A 22,154-nucleotide genomic window follows, 5' to 3' on the forward strand; every position below is an offset into this window, starting at 1 on the left:
TGCAAACAAATCTACCCGACATTAGAGGGAACACTTCTAAAATAAGTCAAGGATTAAAACTGCCACCAGTGCAACTGGAACTTGGGCAGTTGGTGACATAAGCTGATGTTAGCATTGGCAGCATAGAGGGAGAAACCTTGACACAAGGAGGAAGTGGGAGCAAGTGTGGAGCAATTTCTCTCATGCGTCAGACACAGTAGTCTTTTCTTTAGTGTCAGACAGGTATGCCTTGCTGTTCAGTGACTTTGTCCCTCCACACTGACCAGGGCCATGTCAGGATGGTTTCTTTTTTTAAGTGTTTTTTAACCTTTGACTCTTTTGTGTCTCAAATTTAGTAATATATAAATCTTCTCCCTAATCTCTGTAGTCCATTTTACTAACCTTTCCATACAGCTGCACGACAGCGACTGCTCTCTGATTTTTATCTATACCTCCAGAAATTGATATAATTTGAAGTAGCACTGAGAACTTGGAGAAACTGTGGGAGCTTTATGCTCTGTGTTAAACCGGTCAAAAGCAGTCTCACAGCTGCAGTCTCAAGTTTGCCTTCATTTTCAAATCAGAGATATTTTTGTCATCAGTATGACCATGTATGTTTAAAAGACGAACCTGAATATCTGTAACTGTATGAAGCCTTGTAATTATCTAATTACTTTCATTAAGATGGACAGTAGAAACCCTGGATAAAGTCTGAGGCAGTGTGCTTATAGCACACAGGCAGTGGGTGGGCAGAAACTAAACAGTGGAACTCTTTATCATAATTTAAAAATTCTAATTCTAATTATTATTATTATTTGTAGTTTTTCTAGAACCTTTCATTAGCAAATGAACTTCTGAGTTGTTTGTTAATCCTCGTTTCATATATATAATTTACTTTTTTCTTTTTATACTTAAAACTCAGGTCCATGGAATAGTACGGCGATCTAGTTCATTTAATACAGGTCGAATTGAACATTTATATAAGAATCCTCAGGCTCATATTGAAGGAAGTAAGTAATTTTCTTTCTCTAAATTTTTTTCTGTTGATTCCTAGTTTTAGTTAAGCTATTTTCAAATATCATTCTCAGCCCTCCTAGTCTCAGTTATTCACCCAGGGATTCCTGCAAGCAATGGGGAAACCTGCCTTGCAGCTGCCCTCAGCCTAGTGCCATCTTGGTTATTAGAATAATGCTGTGCAGGCAGCTTTCAGAGACCAGTGGGAGGCATAACTCTGATCAGCTTCCTTCAGTTCTGGTCTTCCTGCTCACGTTAACAGCAGTTCTGTATTAAAATAGCACTCTTTTGTTTTCTATATTGGGTTCAATCTATTGAAGGTAACTGATCTTTGTACACTGATTTTTTTGAAGATTCATTCATATGCCTTATTCTAAGAGCTTTATAGATTTTTTTAAATTAAAATTTAAGAATATTACCTAAAAAGTTTGTACAATCTATTTCGGTCTCATTCTTTCCTTTTTCTCAAGTTCTCCCTACTTCCCTACCCATGTAAGTTTACATGCATTGAATTTTTAATTCTTGAAGATAAGATTCAAATCTGGATAATAACTCAAATGATACTGAAATTGCTTTAGAGATCAATATCATGATTTGGTGGCTTTCTTACTTTTGCTATTAATTAATGTATGCAGAACAATATCATTTAGATAGCATGCTACAGTATTTTCTCATTTGATTTGGTGGTTAAAGAGAATATTTTGTACATGAGGAAGCAGAGACACAGAAATATTGTGACTTACATTATCAGGTTCCATGATATAACGGCTCAGCCTCAGATACAGGGCTTTTATATGGATGTGTGTGTTAGTGTTTCTGGCAGCCAGGGTGATACAGCAAGATTGTAACCCCACAGTGATCGAGACTTCATGTCTAAGAGGAGACCAAGGCTAGGTTTCTTTTCAGAATTGACATCAGCAGGGAGGTGACCCAGATATCCTCAGAAAAGGCTTTCCACCCAATGTTTAAGTGACACAGTTTTTCTTTTTAGAAGTTACTATATGCTGAGTGAATTGGGAGTTTGATTTTGTTTCAGACTTATAATAAGGTAGCTTATAAAACAGACCAGATAATCACTTAGAATTTCTAATGTTTCATATATATAGTTTATATAATATTTTAAATAATTTAGCACATAAACCATTTTCATGGCATGGATTTTTTCATCTGTAGCATATATTATCATCACCTCAAAAATTTATGATTTTTGAATCATATCACATTTAATTTCAGATTAGAAATGCTCAATATGTAATGATTTTTGTACAAAATGATACCACCATTGGATCTAGGTGTGGACCAAGCTAGCAAACTGGTCACAGTTTTAGACTAATGAAATCAGTATAAGTCAGCTTCAACACAGTAATATGGCTAAGTTGGTTGTCCATTGAGCAGTTATGTTACTACCATAAGCCAGGTTAAGGACTTATTCTGTAAGGCACTTAAAAATCACATGATAGTATATGAACAAAATTTCCCAAAAGGGCTGTCCTTTCTGTTATGAGCATGCTGCAGGTTTCTTTAGAGAGTCTGTACATTATTCCTGGGTCCTATTTGTCCACCTCTCACTTTTAAACAATACATGTTTTAACTTCTTACAGCCCCATGGTAATTGTCTAACATTTTCAGGGTATTATAATTCTTTAAACAGTGTATTTGAGTTTTCTATTATAAATCCACACAGACCAATCTTTCTACATTGTATATTTCTTAAACCCAAGAGTCATACTCTGCTACTCAATGAGCATCAAATACAATGTCTCGGTTTTCATGTTGGTGGAAGGAGTTGACACACTAGGCAGGATCTTACTAAGTTGTTTAGGCTAAACTCAAACTCCAGATCCTTCTTATCTCAGTATTCCAAATACTGAGATTTCAGGGATGGCGAGTCACATGTGGGAGCATTTCCAGTTTGCTCTTCAGTTTCATTCTTGAATAATATGGGTCCGTTGTTGTTTCTGATGGTCTTTTCTAAATCCTAAAAGACATGAAGTTGCACTATGGCGACCTGACTGACAGCACCTGCCTGGTGAAAATCATCAATGAAGTGAAGCCTACAGAGATCTACAATCTTGGCGCTCAGAGCCATGTCAAGGTAAGCCCTTCTCATTGCTGTGAGCTGTCTGCCTGTGTCCTTGTAGTGGCCTCTCATGTATATTTTTTCTCAACACAAAACAACCGCCAGTCCTTAACATGTTCAGTTGTCAGTTTTAGTTAGGGAGTTCATCCTAATAAAAATGCTTTTCATTTTTAAGGTGAGGCTTCTGTAATAATGAAAATTTTCAACGAACACTGAAGTAGCAATTAGTATTTATTTTAGGTTGTTCCCTGTAGTTGTGAGCCTCTATTCTGACATTTAATGTCAATCTGTGAGAGAATTTTTTAAATGTTAGAAACCTTTATTTTAATGTTAATTCTTGGTAGTGGCTATATGATTGGGTTGCTGGATATTCTCAGGTTGCAATATATTGTTAAAGTGATATTCTTTGAGTAGCAATCACATGTTAAAGTTAGCTGAATTTTCTTTCTGTTGTGAGTGGTGAATGTGCGGATTTCTTCCCTGTATTCAGGTGCTGGGTGCTCTGCATCCTTCTTTGGTCATTCTATCTAGAACAAGTCCCGTAAACTTGACTGCTCTTCCCAGTCCTCCAGCTTCGGTTAGACTCAGGTTTCCTTAGCTGTATTCTGATGCTTTCTTGGGTGAATGAAATTTGAAACCAGGGCTGTTTTGTTTTATTTAGGTACCTAGTCAATCAAGTGGTTAGCAGAGCTTAGAAATAAAAACAGACTTTAAGTTTAAAAAAAAAAGTTGAGAAATATCTATCCATGTTTCTTTTCTCAAATACAGTAATTTTATTGGAGTATTTAAAGTGTTTTTACGTTCCTCCATATTTTTCAGTTTTGTTTATAATGTGGGCATTATGCCCTCTTTCCACACCTCTGCTGCTTAAGGCTGGAATTAGGGCCCAAGTCTAATGAACAATGGAATAAACCTAGTCATAAAACAGCAAAATTTGAAAATTGAGAGTCAGTCCTTGGGTTGCCAAGTCTTTGTACTTAGCAGGTAAGAGCACTGACTGCTTTTGAAGAGGGAGGACTTGGATATGGCATCCAGCACCCACATGATAACGCACAAACACTTGTAGCTTCAGTCTCAGGGAATTTAACACCCTCTTACGTCCTGAGGCACCAGGGGCAAAAAACTCATTCACTTAAATTAAATATGTCTTAACAGAAAAAACAAATAATTGTCCATATTTACTACTGCTGCTGCTGCTGCATGCTACTATTACTACTCATTACTACTACTGCTACTACTACTACTACTAAATTTGAGATTAGCCCATTTTTTATTTTAAGACAGGCCTGAAGATTTACAAAAACATTTTTTACCTGCCTAGATGCTGTTTAGAAAACAGCAACAAAACAAAACCACTAACCCCCTATCTTTCTCATTACTTTTTCCTTTTTTCCTGCTTTTTTTGGTGTTGAGCAGTACCTCATATATGCTAAACATATGATAGAGCTCATCTTAACCCTCTTGGTTCCTTAATCTTTTGGTCAGTGTATGTTATCTGTTCTTAGTGTGAGGGTCTTTACATTCTGCAGGCGGAGCTATTTTCCTAGGGATTTTCAGTGTTTCCCCATGATGAAGGAAAGCCTTAGGCTTTTGTGTTTGAGAGTTTATCCTGTTTTCTACAGAGGAGTGTTTGTTCTATTTTTCCAGGCATGACTATTAGAGGCTGGAATCCACAGGTGAGGTTGCAAGGACATAGATGTTATGGGAGTGTGGGGCTTTGTAAAGTAGATAAGGATAGAATAGATCACCTGGTGGAATGAGTGGACCCTTCTGTGGTCTCTGGAGAGGAGGGAAAGCCCTCGTGCCCAGAGACCAGTCAGTTGATGCGACAACTATGAAAGACTTTACTACCAGCACTTGGAGAACACTCAGATAACATATTGTAAAATGAGTTCTCAGATTCCTTAAGGTGGTAGCTGGAGAAAGGAAGATAGAAACCTGCGGGGAACTTGCATCATAAAGGGTATGGGGAAGCAAAGTAGGATAGCAAGAACCAAGGAGACAAGGGGCAGTGGGTGGACTTACGTGTTGGAAGTTAAGAAAGTAGGTCTTTCTAGGAAGAAGAGCATAGAGAACCAGGAAAGCCTTGGCAGTAAGGCTGAAGATCAACTTGTAATATTTCTGTTTGTTTGCTTTTTGCATTGCTAGGGTTGGAAACCAGGGCCTCATGCATGGTGATGCGTGCTCTATGACTCAGCCATACCCCATATCTGACTAAGTACTTTTTAAAGAAGTGGTCTGAAGTAGATGTGATGGAGCTAAAACAGATTCAGCACAGGGGTTTTAGTAGTTGAGTTACAAGGAAAGTGTAAAATGAGTCAATTCTTTTCAAGGAATTTCCTGTTGGAAGGAGGAGAGAACAACATAGTAAAGATTAGGTCAGTGTCCCTCAAAATTGCTAGGCCTCTTTCCCAGACTCTTTGATTTCTGAAGTTCAGAGTGAGGGTGAGAACTTTGATTTTTAGGAAGTGTCCAGTTGGTCCTTAAGCTTAGTCTGGGAGCCACACTTTGGGAAACATTGGGTGTCTTGGTTCATTTGTACAGTTGCTTTAAGTGCATTCATCTTAGACTTTGTCTTTTCAATGTACCAGCTTCTGAGTCAGATGAAAATTAGCCGTACTAATCACCAGTTCATGACAGTGTGAGATTTTAAATCACTATGACACCGACAATCAAGAATTGTGATAGTTGAAAAAGGCGGGAGTGGGTCTCGTATGCACCACTTCTTCACACTCAATTCTCTTTCCAGGTAGTGTGTAGCCTGGGAGATTCATACCTTACAAAATCCTCCTTATATTTCAAGATAAAACATGAGTACAATCTGTGTTTTTTAAAACCCACACTTTTTTATATCTCTGTGCTGTAAGCTAAGGCAAGTTGATCGTTAGCTGTGGGTAGCAGACTCCAAGAAGGGGGTTGGCTCAGGCTGGAGTGTCCTCAGCTTTCCTTGCCAGCCAGTGAGCTTAGAGCCCTCTGATCACTCTAAGCTGCATTTATGGGTTCAGATTTTGGTATGTTTTGTTATTATCAAGTGATTAAAATATTACTTTGTTGTAAATTATGTTAATATCTTTAAGAAATTTACTGTTCATAAAAAATTAAATAAAAATTTGTTTCTGACCGGTATAATATGTTCAGTAAGATTAACTTAAAATAACATGCTTTTTGTAATATTTTGAAAGATGGTCTAATATTAGCACATTTTGTGTTTAATTTTGAATTCTTGACTTCTAGACTGGACAATGTTTGTGTTGGCCTCATGTTGTGCAGAATAAACTCTCTATCACTCACACTTCCAGTTAATCTGATGTGGGCCAAGGTATTGCTAAAAGTAAGGAAAATAAAATAATAGGAAGCTGGTCTGGCTTCCTGTAGGAAACCAATGAAGATGAAATTGCTTCTTGGAATGAGCCCATAGCAGTCTGGGAAATACTGACTGAAGACATTTTTCTGAATCATAAACAGTAAAATTATGACTCATGAAGTAGTTCATTGAAAGGCTGATTGGATCTTACATGGGAGAAAGTGAGGGATGACTGCAATGTACCAGTTATTAAAAGCAGTTAAACCTAGTATAATGACATCATCCCATTAGGAACAAATGATACAGTTTTATGGTCCTGCCCATCTTGGAAGAGAAAAAAATGTTTTAGGAAAAAAATTTAAAAAATTAAAATTCTTTGTGAATAAATTTGTTTATTATTTGCTCAGCATGCATTATCGTTGTGCTTCTGGAATTTGTCTACTTTTTCCACAGCTTCTTTGATGACCTTACATCATTCCTACAGTCACAGTATTGTGAGACTCTCCCCACAATGAGCCTAGACCAGTGTTGATTGCATTTGCCTCACAACATCATGGTGGAATTGCTATGAATTCTTCAAACATATGAAAATTATTTAGTCATAAGGCTGTCATGAAGGAGAAATAATTTAATATGACTTTCACTTTTATAAATGAGGTCATCCACTCAAATCATACATTTGGTAACTGCCAAGCTCTGAATGGGAACTCAGGTCTTTATATTATATACTTTATCTTAAAGGCCAATAAAGAAATCAATTACCCTGGCCAGTGGTAAAATAAGGTAGTCTTCATAAAGTAACGTCTTCTCTCACATTGCAGTCTTTCTTCTTGTAATCACTGCCCCCCCCCCCCCCGTGCCTGCGGTGTAGTCTCGTTTTAGTTTTGAGAGGAAATGTTCAAATCCCCTATCAGTGGTGAAGATCATTACTATATATCATTCAAACTTTCTCTTATTCAACATCTTAACTCCATAGTTTGTATTCCTCATCTAATCTTTAGTTATCTTTATTTCTTTCCCTTTTGAGTCTCTAAGTTACGTGTTTTTTTTCTTTTTGTTTGTTGTTTGTTTGTTTTTTTCTATTACAATAAGGAGGCCTGATTGTTTGGTTGAAGGGTGTAGATAAGTGAGCTGCAATTCCATTTCCGTTGTTGAGAACATCAGCTGGTAGATTGCGAGTGAAGAAGCCCAAAGGGAAGGCGCATGGGCAGGCTCAGGAAGCTGGTCGTGTAAACCAAGGGGCTAGTTGTAGTAGTAGTGATCAGGCACTGAGTCAGACTCAGGGAGAGAAGCTAGAAAAGCAAGTTCAGGAACTGGAATAGGGAATGAAAATAGGCATGGGAATTACATTGGTAGATCCTGGGAAAGACACCAGGCAAACTTAATTCACCAAGCTAAAGAATTGTCATCTATTTCCTGTAGGTTCTGAGTCGTAATTTACAGCTTGATAACTAAATGCTATATTTACCCCAGAACGCTCAAATCTCTTGGGAAAGGGAGCAAGTGGCATGCTGCACTGAGAGAATTCATTGTGGCGGGAAAGGCAGGTTGACTCTGTATCTGGCTGGTATATCACTGACCTAGTTTTAACACAACAAGCTGCAGCAACATGGCTCTTTATTGTCCAGTTATAGCAGAGCAGGGGCAGCCCATTAAAAGTCCACAACCAGCAACAGCACTTTTCTGTGTTGTTACTCATTCCTCTATTTATTTTGGACGCTGGAGGCCTAGCAGGGAGGTTTGAGAAAGAAAATGAATAGACGGGGAACATTGCTATTGCAGATAGAAGGAACATCCATAAATGTGAGTCAGGGCCTGTCCCTGCACACTTGCATGGTAGAGTTCGTTAATCCACCATTGATGAACATGGTCATTTACCTCTCTTCATAAGTGGCTGCCTTTTGCTAGACCCCATGCAGAATGCATGCTGGCGGCAGGCAGTTGTAATCACTATGAGGATAGGAATTAAATTTAATAGCACCTTGGGACTTTCTCATGAGAACTGTGGTACAGAAAAGGGTTCTTAAATTAGGGGTGTACATTAGAGTTCATGGACATATTCTGAAACTACACATCCAGTGACCTGCCCTATCTCTTACAAGACTTGTATTTGATGTTTTCAATGTTTTCAAATCCTGGTTATATCATGAACTGACTGGGCTTCTTAAGGCTTGTGTTCTCCAGTGAACTGCATACCTTAGGTTGGAGTCTCTTCTACCAGTGCTCTTGTGTGGGCCCGTGTTCTTGCAATGGTCTGTAACACTCCTTAAATACCACTGCCTCAGTCTTTGACAGTGCCAACTCTACTGAAAGCTCATTTTGTTGCCAAGAGCCCCACTCATCTGTTTGCAGTAATGTACCATCATCCTCAGGGAGTAGGTCAGAAACGAATGCTGTGGGCAAGGAGGGAAGGAAGTGCAGATTGCCTATTCAGTCACCTTCCCAGCTCTAAGCTTCCTGTGCTTTCTGTTCATAGTTTGGACTAATAAGGTGGATTATCTGGAGAAGTAGATGAAGCTAACAGCTCCAAGGTCAACATGCTAGTCAGTGCCGCTTCTGCTGGGGACGAAGGTCGTAGTTTGCTTTAGCTGAAATGATAGGCAAGGCTGTTTTCCTGTGGTCAAATGCTCATAGTTGCTATGCTGAAACATCAGCTTGTATAACATATTCTGAAAGGGGAAATGGTTGGCTCCCAGCATCCACATCTGCATTGGTCAGTTGCTGTCCGGACTTCCTTGGTCGGGAACCACTACACTAGGTTCCTGTCAACAATACCTCTTGATCACGGCAAGTGTGGTTTGGTGTCTGTAGACGGGATGGGTCCCCAGGCTGGCTCTTCCTTCAGTCTCTTTTCCATTTTTGTCCCTTTCTTCCTTTGGACAGGAACATTTCTGGATTAAAAACTTTCAGACGGGTGGGTGTCACCAACCATCAGGCAGAGCTCAGGGAACCTGAGGGTTTGGGGAAGCTGACAAAAGGCCTGGAGGAGCAGACAGGGATTGCAACCCCACTGGAAGAACAGCATAGGCTGGCCTGGCCATCCAGTTCTCCCAGAGTCCAGACCACCAACAAAGGAGTGCATCTGGAGGGATCCATGGCTCCAAATACGTATGAAGTAGAGGATGGCCTTACCTGACAGCAACAGGAGGGGAAGCCCGTGGTCCTGGGGAGGTTTATGTCCCAGTGTAGGGAGATGCTGGAGCAGTGGGGCAGGAGAGTGTGGGTGGGTGGGGGAGCACTCTCATACAGGCAAAGGGGATGGGGGGATGCAGGATGGGAGCTAGTGGAGGGGTAATTGGGAAGTGGGATATCATTTGAGATGTAAACAAGTGGAATGATTAATAAAAATAAATAAATAAAAATTATAATGCACCATAAAAAATAAAAAAAAAATTAAGAGGGGAAATGATGCATGAGGCCCTTTGTATGGGCCATAGAATTCTGAGGTGGTAGAGCCCTTGGCAGTAACCCAGGTCATGCCTTTGTTTTACAGGTGCCTGCTTGAGATTGCCAGTTGATGGGCAGCCAAACTCTGTGTAGCTTTGAACATAGGGCTGATTTCAGTTTGTCATCTTGTGCTACTGAGCTGAGATGACCAAAGATGGGGATAGGAGATGGGAGCCATTGAACTGTGACTGAAGTCTTACCTCTGTTGTCATTCCTATATCATTTACTACAAAAAATGGTGTTTCAGTGTAATAGGTTGAAATCCATTTTCCTTGCTGGAGGGATCTAAATTCCATATGAGTAGTATTTTTTATAACTAGGAAGCTCTAAATACAATGCAGGATACAGCATGAGCATGCCAATGATACTAAAATAAGTTAGTATACAGGGAAAGTAGGAATGTATAGAATTAACATCTGAAATGATCATATTTTTTCACTTATTATATATTAGCATATAATAATAACACTAATCTGCATATACTAAATTGATAAAAAAAATTGAGGAAATTGTTACTCTATCACATGGAATTCCTGAATGAAATCAAAGCAACATAAATCCTCTAGTTTGTTAGCACATTGTTAATATTAAAATAACTCAGGCCTGAGGAGCAAAGCACTATGGTTGAGAGAGAACCATCCCTGCAGCCTTGAAAGCGTAAGGGTCCGTGTTGTTTATATCTAGACTGCTGCGCAAGCATGCTCCATGCACGCTTCTGTTTGCGTGAACGTTTCTCGGGAATGTGACTCCTTTACAGAGGATGCAAGGTAACATGAACAATGTCTCCGTCGGTAGGGACAAGCCTATACTATGGCCAAGGACAGTCGCCTTTTGTTTGTTCTTGTTCTGTAGCCCTCTTTTCATTCTGAATATTGTTGTCCCCTCTTCTTTATAGGCACAGTTCTTTTGATACTTAAAATACTTGGTAATCACTTCATTACAAAGAAAACTTATGATAATGTTTTTTCATGTTATAATTTAACATTAGTGTTTGTACTATATAAACTGTCATAGCATGAATATGGCTGATCAGTTTCAGTATGTCTAGGATGAAATTTGGTCTTTAAAACCCTCTATTGATGAGGATAGGTAGCTGTGTACACTGCGGGTGGGGGTCTCTGCTTGTTTCTGGCTCACATTCTTCTTGGAAGCCTGTTACAGATTTAAGCAATTGAATTCAAATCTAAAACCACTTAAAAAGTCCTTTATAGTCCATTAAGAATTTTTATGGGAGAGAACACTCTATGAAAGTTCTCCGTTCCTCGTTCAAACAGATTGTTCTGCTTTATTGGATCGAGGTGGGATTGTAATTTTGATAACAGCTAATAATGTTTGGAATTTTGTATATAATTAATGGACCACACAAAGGTGTGTTTGTTAGCTTTTCCAGCCTTAATCTATTTACAGTAGTAGCTTTTTTGCTAAACAAGATCAAAAGAAGTATTTTAGTATTGTAACAACTTATGCATATTAAGCTGAAATTAATTAAAATTGTTAAATGCTTATGTGCATCTTAATGTTTATATCCAGGTGATTTTGTAAATTCTAATGGGAAGAAATGTTAAGTCATTAGTAAATATATTGTGAATGAAACCATTTCTTTTCCTTTTGTGATGAATGGAAACAGATTTTAGAATTCCTAATTAGATAAGTGTATACACTCTCAGATTGGTGTCTGTGTTTGAAGAATTAAGCTCCTCTTTAAAAGACCTAATAGAACCTGGTTTTAGGCACAGTCCTCACTTTATCATTTTAGTATGTGTTGTGTTTATAAAATTTATTTTGTTAAAGTTGAGTCCTTAAAATTAGAACAAAAAGATAAAATGAGACCTTTTCTAATTCAAAGAATCTTAATGCATAAGGAGTTTTTATTATTTCGGTTTCTATGTAAATACTGATACTTTGTCAGTGCCAGCAACAAGAAACTTTTTGTACTATATGGTGTGTACTTTTAAAACATTAATATCAACGAGTAATAGACATAATTGTTATTAAATGATAACAACCTTATATCTTTTGCATGTTTATTTTCTAATATGCAGTTAGTTAGAATTGTTTTGTTTAGAAGACTGTGAAGCGTTGCTTGGTCTCTTATAATGGCTAAGTCCATCAGAATAGTACTTGTAGAACTCTTTGGAGATTGGTACATTTCATTATGAACTAAGTTATATGCAGTCACAGTACTAATGAGTAAAGTGAAATTTTACAGAGGTGCTGTTGGAAAGTTATAAAGAATGGGCGAGTAGAGTGGAAGGAGCAACATTAGGGCTTTTCATCGGGCCAGCACCTTTCTCTCTGCTGCTTTTCTCCTTTAGCAATCAATAATATCAACAAACCAGACCTCCGACTTTCAAAGGATGTTCTTTAGGACAGTCCCTCGTCCTCACTGTCAGTCGCCCTTCTTTCCTATGGATACATTGAGGAGAGGCTGCTTTTACTTGTGTCCTCCCCCCACAGCACTGGCCACGGAGGATGAGTCTGCTGTGCATTTGTTAGCATCATCCACAGCCAGGCTGAGAGGTTCTGGTCGACTCCTCTGCCTTTTCTGGGGAGGAGCATTTCAGTGTAGATTAGCACTGGTTAAAATGGTTATTATACCACAGTATTTGTTTTTACTTCACAAGAGAAAATACTACTTTTCTTTTTACCTTATATTAAAATTTTGGCTAAGTGGTCATTTATCCTGTTACTTGGCAAGATATTTAAATGGCAATTTTGATTAAAATTAACTTATTTTATTGAATTTATTTACTTAAGTTTCTTCAGTATCTCAGTTTTTACTTTTATTTTTCAATTGTTAACTATGTAAATGTTATTATATTAATTAATAATTTTTAGTATTTGTAATGGGAGAAAAAGTATTGACTATAATAAAAATATTTTGTTAATATCCACATTGAGAAAACAACTATTGGCTACAATAAAAATTAGATGCATTAAATAATGCACCTTTGCAAGTCATTGTTAATGGAGTTGGTTCACAGGAAGTCCTAGAAATTCCCAGCAAGTTTCTCCTCTTGAGTAGGAAGGCTGTCCTTTATCTAGATGAGAGACAGGATTATTCCTTTAGGGACCCAGGAAAGTCACTGCCACAGGATGCTTGTTATGCATTTTTGTACACATAGATGGCAGCAAAGTGTCACAGACAAGGGTCCAGCCTTGAATTTAGAATGAAAGATGAGTGACAATACACACTGATTTCCATCAGCTTAGCTCCCTGGGTTCTTTGTGTGAGTAAATCTAAAATAAGAAAGAAAGCTACTATTGATAACACACGAGTATAGCAGGATGGAAGAAGCCGTGGGGGCTGTAATACACTGAGTTTCTGACAAATCCCAGGTGGAAATCTCAATTTTTTCAGGTATGTCTTCCATCGTAAGATGACTAGAAGCAGCTTTGAGATTGTTCGTGTCAGAATAAAAAGACAGAATGGTGGTAAGGGAAGAGGGAAGTAAAAGAGAAACCTTATGAAAGTCTCAGCGGCAAGAAATGGCCTGCTGCCTGTGAGTACTGTGGGGTTTGGCCTGCATGGCTCCTTTTTAGTTAAGCAAGTTACAAAGAGGAAATGTCAGTCCACGAATCAGGCAAACATTCCATGGGAACATTTGCTCAAATGTCAGCATTTTAGAAAATAGAACTGCAGTCTATTACGGCCCAGTCCCCAGGCTGGATTTTCTATTAAATACACAAGTACAAATGTGTTTGTTCAGAACACGTTCTCAATTAACAAGTCATTTTATGCCTTAATTAGCATTCCTATATAATGACATAATCACTGTAGAAGATGACAGTCATCATTATAATTAATATTTAATATGTGTCTGGCTCTGACAACCTTTCTGTGCGTTCTCACAAACTTCTAGGCAATTTTCAAATTTTAGAATTGTATTTTGTAAAATCAGAGAAAGGAGGAGTTAAGGAAGTAGAAGCGAACTTATTAGAGACTCCAATCTGGAAGTTAGGTACAGAAGGGCATTTTGTAACAATGTAACAATTGAATCACGGTGGTCTTTTCTCCTTACAAACACTGCTTAAAGAATCGGCAATGTTGTTCACCAAACATTTCCCCCACTTTTTTTTAAATCTCCTCAGGCAATTTGGTATCATAGACTAATCTCTCTGTCACAAATTGAATCTAAAGGTGTATATAACAACTTGCTTAAATGCAGTATCTGGCAAGTCTCTCTTGTGACAGCAACTTATTTCTCACATAATTATTTTCTTAGTAAATTTGATATCTTAACAACCCCTTCCCTCATTTCTGAGTTCAAAAGTAACACTTAATATAATTTATTTCTCATAGTTAATAAAGGCTTACTTGAGAGTCTTGCAGTTCACCCTCTAGCTGCCTCAGCCGAGTGAGGTCAGGAGGGAATGTGGTGGCCAGGGTGAAGGTGGTTTCCAGCATCACTTTGCTGGGGACTGTAATGGCCTCAATGGGGTTTTAATGATGCATAAAACATATTTTGGCTGTTGCTTGTTAATGATTAAATGAGTTTGCTCTGCCACATATTGGTAGAAAAGATATGTACCTAGGTAGTTTTTCTCTCTTAAACTATCTACTGTGTTAGCTTTAATTTGTATGCACAGGCAGGTACGTGTTAACTCTGTTTTTAGCACTGCTACATGAACATAAAAACTACACAAATTTTGATTTGTATACTTGTAATTATTTGATAACTTTAAATAATTTAGTAAAATTTAATAAGGTGAATTTTTGTCATCCTACCATGTTTAAAAATCAAAGTTTAGGTTGTCATATACAGATTCTTTTGTAAGCTATTGAAATACCAACTTTAAAGTTAATGAACTTTAGATTACTATATGCTACTTGAAAAATAACTTTTAACCAGACTATTATATTTTTTAGGCAACTGCCTTCCTTTTGTATGTTTAGCTCATTTGGCAGACATTAGGTTAAGGCTATGGGCTTTTTCTTATTAGAATGGTATCATACATATTATTTATTTGACCTTTTCTTTGCCATGGTTTTCATAAAAAGGACAGGATTGCAACATCACTTCCTCAAACTCTTTGGTTTCAAAAGAATCATGTTGCACACAGCCACATATGAGTGATTTGTCTTGCTTACTAACAGAAGAACATTGTTCTCTACCTAAATCAAGCAGCTGATTTTATTAATGTTAGCATTGGTATATTAATTTTCCTTAATAATATTTTATATTTTATACATACATTTAAATGTTGAGTAATTAATAAAATACTTTTGATTTTTTTATAATCTTTTCAACGTACTTTTTAAAAGGGTACATTTTATAAATAACTTTTGATGTTTCTTTTCCCAAATAAAATGGGATTTATATGAGGTATAAAGGAAGATTTCTATGTTTTATTGGCAGCTTGTAACAAACTTTAATTTAAGACCACTTTATATTTGTTTACCTGAGTAAACATTACTATATTTTAGATATTTAAAAATATTTCATAACATTATAGCTTAAGTAATATTTGTCTTACTTGATTTTCCAAATTATGTCACCATTAATTGTTTTTAAAGAAGTAGTGTTACAGTTTATAGGAAAGCAGATTTACTCTGTTGTTTGAGTTATGCTACCAGAATATTTAAGAATTATTCTTAGATTTTTTTGTGTGTTTTACTCCAAACATGTTCTGTTATCTGATAAAAAATAATTTAAAATGATAAACACTCTTAAAAGCAAATTGATAGATTGGAATTGTAATCATAAATTATTATTTTTTTCAAGTGTTCATAATCTTTCATCAAGTACTAATGAGCAGTGGGAAAAAGAAAATATGAATGTTATAGTGTTCAAGTTTGGGGCCAAACTGTATTTCCTTTTCTTATTTTTTAAAGAGTTCAGGGTAGCGAACACCTACAAGTGTATTGCCAGTCTTTCTATTCTTTGAGGAGGGATTTCACAAACAATGTATCCTTTCTTCATTTGAGAGATTTTTCCGAATTTTAGCACATACTCTTCTGCCTTCCCCCTCAGTTTCTTAATGAGGCCAAAGCATCTCATATTATTGTGAGTTTTGTTGGTTCCACTTTATTGGCACAAGATTCAGAGACTAATCCTTAAAACAGATACACGTCTCCAAAGTGTGAAATGCTAGCTTGTCATTTTTATTCTTCAGGCTTTCGTAGATTTTCTTTATAAAAGTGTGTTGACTGTGAAGCCTCTTTAGAAAGTATTTATAGTTATATCATTGTGGGAAAAGGTGTATTTTAATGGACAACATAATCATTCCAGTTAAATACTGAATATGATTAGAGATTTTAATCATAAAGTAGTAAAAAATATTACTTTATAATGTAGCATCAATTACTAAATATTATTTTTAGTAAAATCTTTCTGGTACATTTTAAGCACTCTTTAAAAGAACTCAATGTTAGCTGACATGCTCATTTAGATTTAATAGAAATAGTTTACATTATTTTTATTTTCATTCATAATAAAAGTGGAGTTTGCAGATGGTTTTTAATTCATCTGTTTAATTTTCTTTCATTTATATAGAGAATACTAGAATATTTGATTTTTCTTTTAGTAAAGTTAACTGCTGGATAAGCATCGCACTTCCTTACTTCCATGTAGGAAAGGCCGAGCTCTCACGCTTTGATGCGCCACTTCTCAGGGTGTTTCCTTTGCCTACTCCAGGAGTCTCGAGCCCAGCTTAGTACATGATGCCTGTGTGTCGGCCTGCTCTAGCTCTGTGGACCAAGAGCTGCACAGAACATTTTGGCTTCTCAGTGATACAGACTTCGTTGCTGTTACGTCCTTCTTCCTGGTTTTTTCTTCACTCTTCCATGTGCATTAGTCAGGCTTAAACTAAAGACATATGTTTGCTGCTACATATCAAATCTCTTTCTGAATAATCTGTAGTTTATTTAAATTCTACTGACTGTAGGCCTTTACAAATAGAGCTTTATAAAATGAAGTAAAATAATTTGTTGCATATATACATATCTTAATGAAACATCAGTATATGGTAAAAAATATTGATTATTGTAACATTTAGAACTTTAGAGTAACTAAACATGACTAACTTCTGAAAATTCAGTTATCTCTTTGGAATTTATCCCAAATCTCCAAGATAAATCCAAGATTGACACATGAACTGAGAGTTTCATTGTTAGAATAATTTATATATTTTTTAAAAACATGGTTTGGTTATAAAATTCTCAGTTCAGGACTTATTGACATACAGCTGTCATTGATATACTGAAATACAAAGCTTTCTAAATGCTAGAATAGGGTATTTGTGCATGAGTGTGTGTGTGTGTGTGTGTGTGTGTGTGTGTGTGTATGTGATGAAATACAAGAAAACCATACTTGTTAATTTTTATATAATGCAAAGTAAGACAGAATAGAGTACACAGCCTTGCTAGGCTTCATTTCCCTCCTCTGTGAGGTGGGCTGTGAGGCTTTGGGACATGGACAAAATTTCATCACATGATCTACAAGTTCTGTTTCAATTTCAGGATCTGTCATGCCATTCTGTTATTTTCTTTTAAAATGCCGTTTTTAAAGTATAAATTATGTATATTGTCCAATCTAAACTAAGTACAAATAAACCTTAAGATTTAAGATTCAATCTCTTTTAAAAACTATTCTTTGGAGAAAGAATCTGATGACAGAGTTTTGTATAAAGTGGTTTTCCCTAGAAATATTTAATTTCATTTAAAAAGTAGTCTTATACCTCTTGAAACATTTAATGAAGAATTCTGTAAACTATGGGATGGAAAAAGCATTACGCTTCATTTTTTTTTTCAGAAAGCACAAATTAAAGGTGAATGTTTTATGAGCATTAACAGTATATTTATCATTGAAATATGTTTCTAGAAAAAAATACTATCTACAAACTATCAATCTATGTAAATTGTTTTCCGAATGCTAAATGCTGGGTTTTTAAAGAAAATAAGTAGACATGCATTTCCATAAATTTATTTACTCATATGAGTAAATTTAAGTTCTAGTGTTAATTTGTTTCTACATTTAACTTTATTATCTCTATATGTCGTTCTTAAAAACTGGAGACTATTGCAGAGACAATGTATTGTGCCCCAACTTTGGTCAAAAGGGAAAACAGGAAGCAAATAAATAAACTATTTTCATGATCTGATTAAGGAGGTTGTGATTGAGGAACAAAGTCTCTGAATGTTGTAGATAACTTTTCTTCCAGTACAGTTCTCCACAAGCTCCTGCTTACTGAAATGTTAGTGCACTTCTAAGGGAGAGAGAAATAAGTGTGAGGACTTAGTTACTTAAAAGTAGATGTTTGATTTATAGGATCATAAGGCAGCCTTGGGGGTATGTTCATTGAGAGTTCATAATGTCATAATGTGAAGTGTATCAGTTGATTATAGGTAATGATCTTAGGGAACAAACAGCAAAAATTAGAATTTTTTAAGGTAGTTTTATGGTTTTTAGCAGAGCATGTATTCATCATCTAGAAAAACTAAATAAAAAAATCACCCACTACTAAAAATGCTAAAAATTATATTTTCAATTCTGTTATTTTGGACTGGTTGGTTGGTTTATGATGCTGAGGTCAAACCCAGGTCTTGCGCATGGAAACTAAGCCTCTCTATCCACAAGGTACACTTCCAACTCACTAACTTTTTTTAAATGAGAAATTGTTATTGATTCCTATGGTTTATAAAAGACAAAGATACATCAGATTAATAACACTTAATATGATTCTTTTTAAGCTTTGTATTTCCAAATAAAAGTTCCCAACATTATCACTCCATAGATTGAATTATTTTGTTGTAAAAATTCTGTTTCTAACTTTGTATCATTTCATGTGGTTAAGGTGGCAAACTTGTCCTTAAGGTTTTTAAAGCTTATCAATAGAATAATTAATCTTGGCTCTAACTAAGGCATTCTTAAGATAATTGCTTCTGTATACTCTGTTTAAGTTTCCTCATAAGTCTTGTTGAAATTTTTAGTTTTGTGTTAGGATTGCTCTAAGTACAACTTGAATAAAAATTAGACACTGCTCTCCTCTGTCTTCTATGAAATTGTCTTAAGGAGTTAAAATGTTTTGAACTAAAGCTTAAATTGTATACAAAATTTTCACTTTGATCTTTGTTCTTTGCTGTCAAAAACAGAAGCTGAAGTGGCCTTAACTAGACTATTTTCTTTGTTACTGGAATTTTATTATATTAAAGAGCAAGTATAAAAATAAACTATAAAATAATTTGCATAATTTCTATTATACTTCAGCTTTTTAAAAACAAAAATACAAAAGTATTTGCTTTTCTGGGAGCTTTTAGTACTTTCGTTGTTTTGTTTTTGTTTAAAAGACTGTGTGTTACATAGTACCTGAAAATAGTCATCAGCTACAATTAATGCCAATTGTTTATTGATTTGACATACTTCTTTTGTCATTACCCTGTACTGGTGACTGCCTTCTGACAGCTGGAATACCCTCGTCTGATTCCTTCATTTTGAAGACTAGGTGACTCAATTGCAAGGCTATGAAGTCCCTCTCTTTGCGTGGCCCTAGGTCAAACAGCCTGGCTATGTGGGGCAGCGCTGTGGTCACTGAGAAGCTTGATTTCTTACTTTCCACTCAGAGCTAAATCTTCTTTTCTCATGGCTTCTCACTTGCTTTGTCAAAGTATGACAGGGATGGATTGTTTGGAATTCTTTCAGAGCCTTTCCTGTGTAATAATGATGGCAACAATTTCAAGCATTTGTCAGGGGCCACTAATACATGTTGTGACAGCAGTTTAAGGAGGGAAAGGTAGATTTATTACTAATAAAACATTAAAACCCTTATATTTAAAACCAAACATAATTCACACGCAGTTTCACCCCTCATCCAGTCACCTGTCTGTCTGTGATTTAAGCTGCTGCCCCTTTCTCTTTTCAGAAGCATTCATCCTGCTGCGGCTGACCCCAGGCTCCTCCCCAGCAGATAGGTGGTAGCTGAGTCTTTAGAGGGCGTTGACTAGAACCATCTGTTCTGCTCTCCCTAGGAACACTGACCTAGGCTCTCCTCCAGAGGAGCTCATGTACACAATTATTTGTAATAGTAAAATATTAAAACATTGTTTTGAGATTCCAAAAGATCTGGTAATCTGTATCAGTCTCTGATATTTGTATTTTGGGTAATCTTACATTTTTTTATTGTTTTCAGTTATTGCCTATAACTTGCAATCTTTGTGGCTTGTTTTTCTTTTTTACAAATAAAATTAATTTTTTTAACTTTTTCACACTATATTATTAAGGTGCACGTTAAATTTAGTCATATATATATATATTTAGTAACTATGTTTTGAAAATACAACTTACTTGACTCTTAAGTATATGTATATTTTTTTATTCTACAATTGGCAAACACTAACTTAAATAACCTCTAGATACATACACACACACACACACACACACACACACACACACACACAGACAGAGAGACAGAGAGAGAGCGAGAGCGAGAGAGAGAGCGAGAGCGAGAGCGAGAGCGAGAGAGAGAGCGAGCGAGAGCGAGAGCGAGAGAGAGAGAGAGAGAGAGAAGATACAAAGTTGATACCATTCCTCAGGACATGTGTTCAGTATGATTTGCTGGAATTTGTTGAGACAGATAGATGCTTTGGTGCTACCGTCTCTTTCTTTGAACTGGGATCCCTGTTTCTCAAAGATCAGGTAGGTTTTCATTGTTTGCGGGCTAGTGTGTGTGTGTGTGTGTGTGTGTGTGTGTGTGCGCGCATGTGTATGTATGTCCCTCCCACTCTACATTAGTACTAGTATTACAAGTAATATGTAAATTTACATTGAGACAAACTATGGAAATGCTTTTCAGAACTAACCTTGTGTGCTCTTCATGACTGTGATTTCGTCTACTGACAGCCGTTACTCAACTTGTCACTTTCCTGAGCATGGCAAACTTTCTGTAGCTGTTCCTATTACATCAGCTGACAACAAATTTCTGACTTTTGAAGTACACGGTCAATGTTTTTCTTCCGGGGTTTTGCTGAATAGTGCTCAAATCCATAAATAGATTTTTTTCTTGAACGAAAAGAAATTCTACAGATAAAATGAGTGTGAAATTATCTAGAAATTATAAAATGTATTTTATTTCTCTATATGGGTAGGTCCTGCTTTGTGATAACTGGATGTATAAATACCTTAACTTAGAAAACAATTTAGAATAATTATTTTTAGCTATAGAATGACAATTTTATTGATTTCAGAATTACTTTTAATAAACTTTCTGTGTCACTTAAATATTAGCATTTGTCATCGAGCTGGAAGAATAATGTATAACGTTACTCAGAATGTCTCTGAGTAACAATGGCGTTGAACTTACTTTGCAGATTATTAGTTGTTCTGATGTTCTTTTCTGGGACACGCGTTTCTCTAGCCGCTTCTGTTCAGTTTTCAGCCTTTTTAACTTGCTGATTTGTAGGAATCCTTATTAATCTTTTATCAGCTGTATGTGCTGTAAGTACATTCCTTCACCTTGCCAGTTTTGTTAGCTTTGTGGTATCTTTCACACAACATAAATCTTGAGTTTTACTGAAGTCAACTCCCCTTTTACGGGGCTATCTGTGATGTGTTTGAGAAATCCACTTGTATAGCAAGCTTTTCACAATGCTGGGAACATTTCAATCCTGTAAAAAAATTGTCGTCTGGCACATTCAACATAAAATTGAAAAGATACATACACTGAATTGAATCAGTCTAAGTGACCTTCTAAGTTTCCTGTAAATCTCTAATTCTTAGTCCATTTTATTATAGGTAGATTGAAGACAATGTTCCATGTGGTATAAAATATCACATGTCAACAGCAGCCAGTGACATCATTAATTCTCAGTTGCATCATTGCTTGACAGCTTTTCTGATGAAAGTATGATAAAATTCTTCCATATCACTTTGATGCTTTTATTTTTTTACTGATGGGTTCATATAGATCTACCAAAATGCTAACTGTACCATGATTCTTGTATGCACATCTAAAAACGAGCCAAGTGAATTTGTTTTGTCCATTAGCTTGGCGATGGTGATTTAACTTGGGCTTTACGTTTACAATGTACATACACTACCACTGAACTGTGTCCCCCGCTCTTGTGTGTGTTTTTATACCAGCAAGTATAGAATTGTGGGCACTCTTCTAGTGACAAATGGTTGTGTCTTAGTACTAAATCTACCTATTTTATTTTTCCTTATGATATATGCTAACGGGGAATTGTAGTGCCAGTAAGTGTAAGGTATACAGCACAGATGAGCTATTCTGCTGACGTAACAGCAGCCTGAACAGCAGCGATTCAGATGTGGAAACTGTTAGGCAGGGACATCTGTGGAAGCACTGCCACTTGAGTAACCACAACGGTGAGGTAAA

At 36.3% G+C, this 22,154-nt stretch overlaps 1 protein-coding gene across 4 annotated transcripts in view; it reads left to right on the forward strand.

The window, feature by feature from the left end:
- Window positions 1–22,154, forward strand: part of Gmds (GDP-mannose 4, 6-dehydratase) — a 526,680-nt gene that overhangs the window by 103,381 nt on the left and 401,145 nt on the right. For 3 of the 4 annotated variants that reach the window (XM_063276183.1, NM_001039606.1, XM_039095495.2), the window contains exons 3-4: window positions 902–989; window positions 2,979–3,088. The exons of the other annotated variant lie outside the window; for it this stretch is intronic. In XM_063276183.1, the coding sequence (XP_063132253.1) occupies window positions 902–989; window positions 2,979–3,088 (198 nt within the window). The remainder of the gene's footprint in view (window positions 1–901; window positions 990–2,978; window positions 3,089–22,154) is intronic. 4 annotated transcript variants of the gene reach the window in all.

The sequence above is a fragment of the Rattus norvegicus genome, chromosome 17, assembly GCF_036323735.1.
Source record: "Rattus norvegicus strain BN/NHsdMcwi chromosome 17, GRCr8, whole genome shotgun sequence".
In the NCBI taxonomy this organism is placed as follows: Eukaryota; Metazoa; Chordata; class Mammalia; order Rodentia; family Muridae; genus Rattus; species Rattus norvegicus.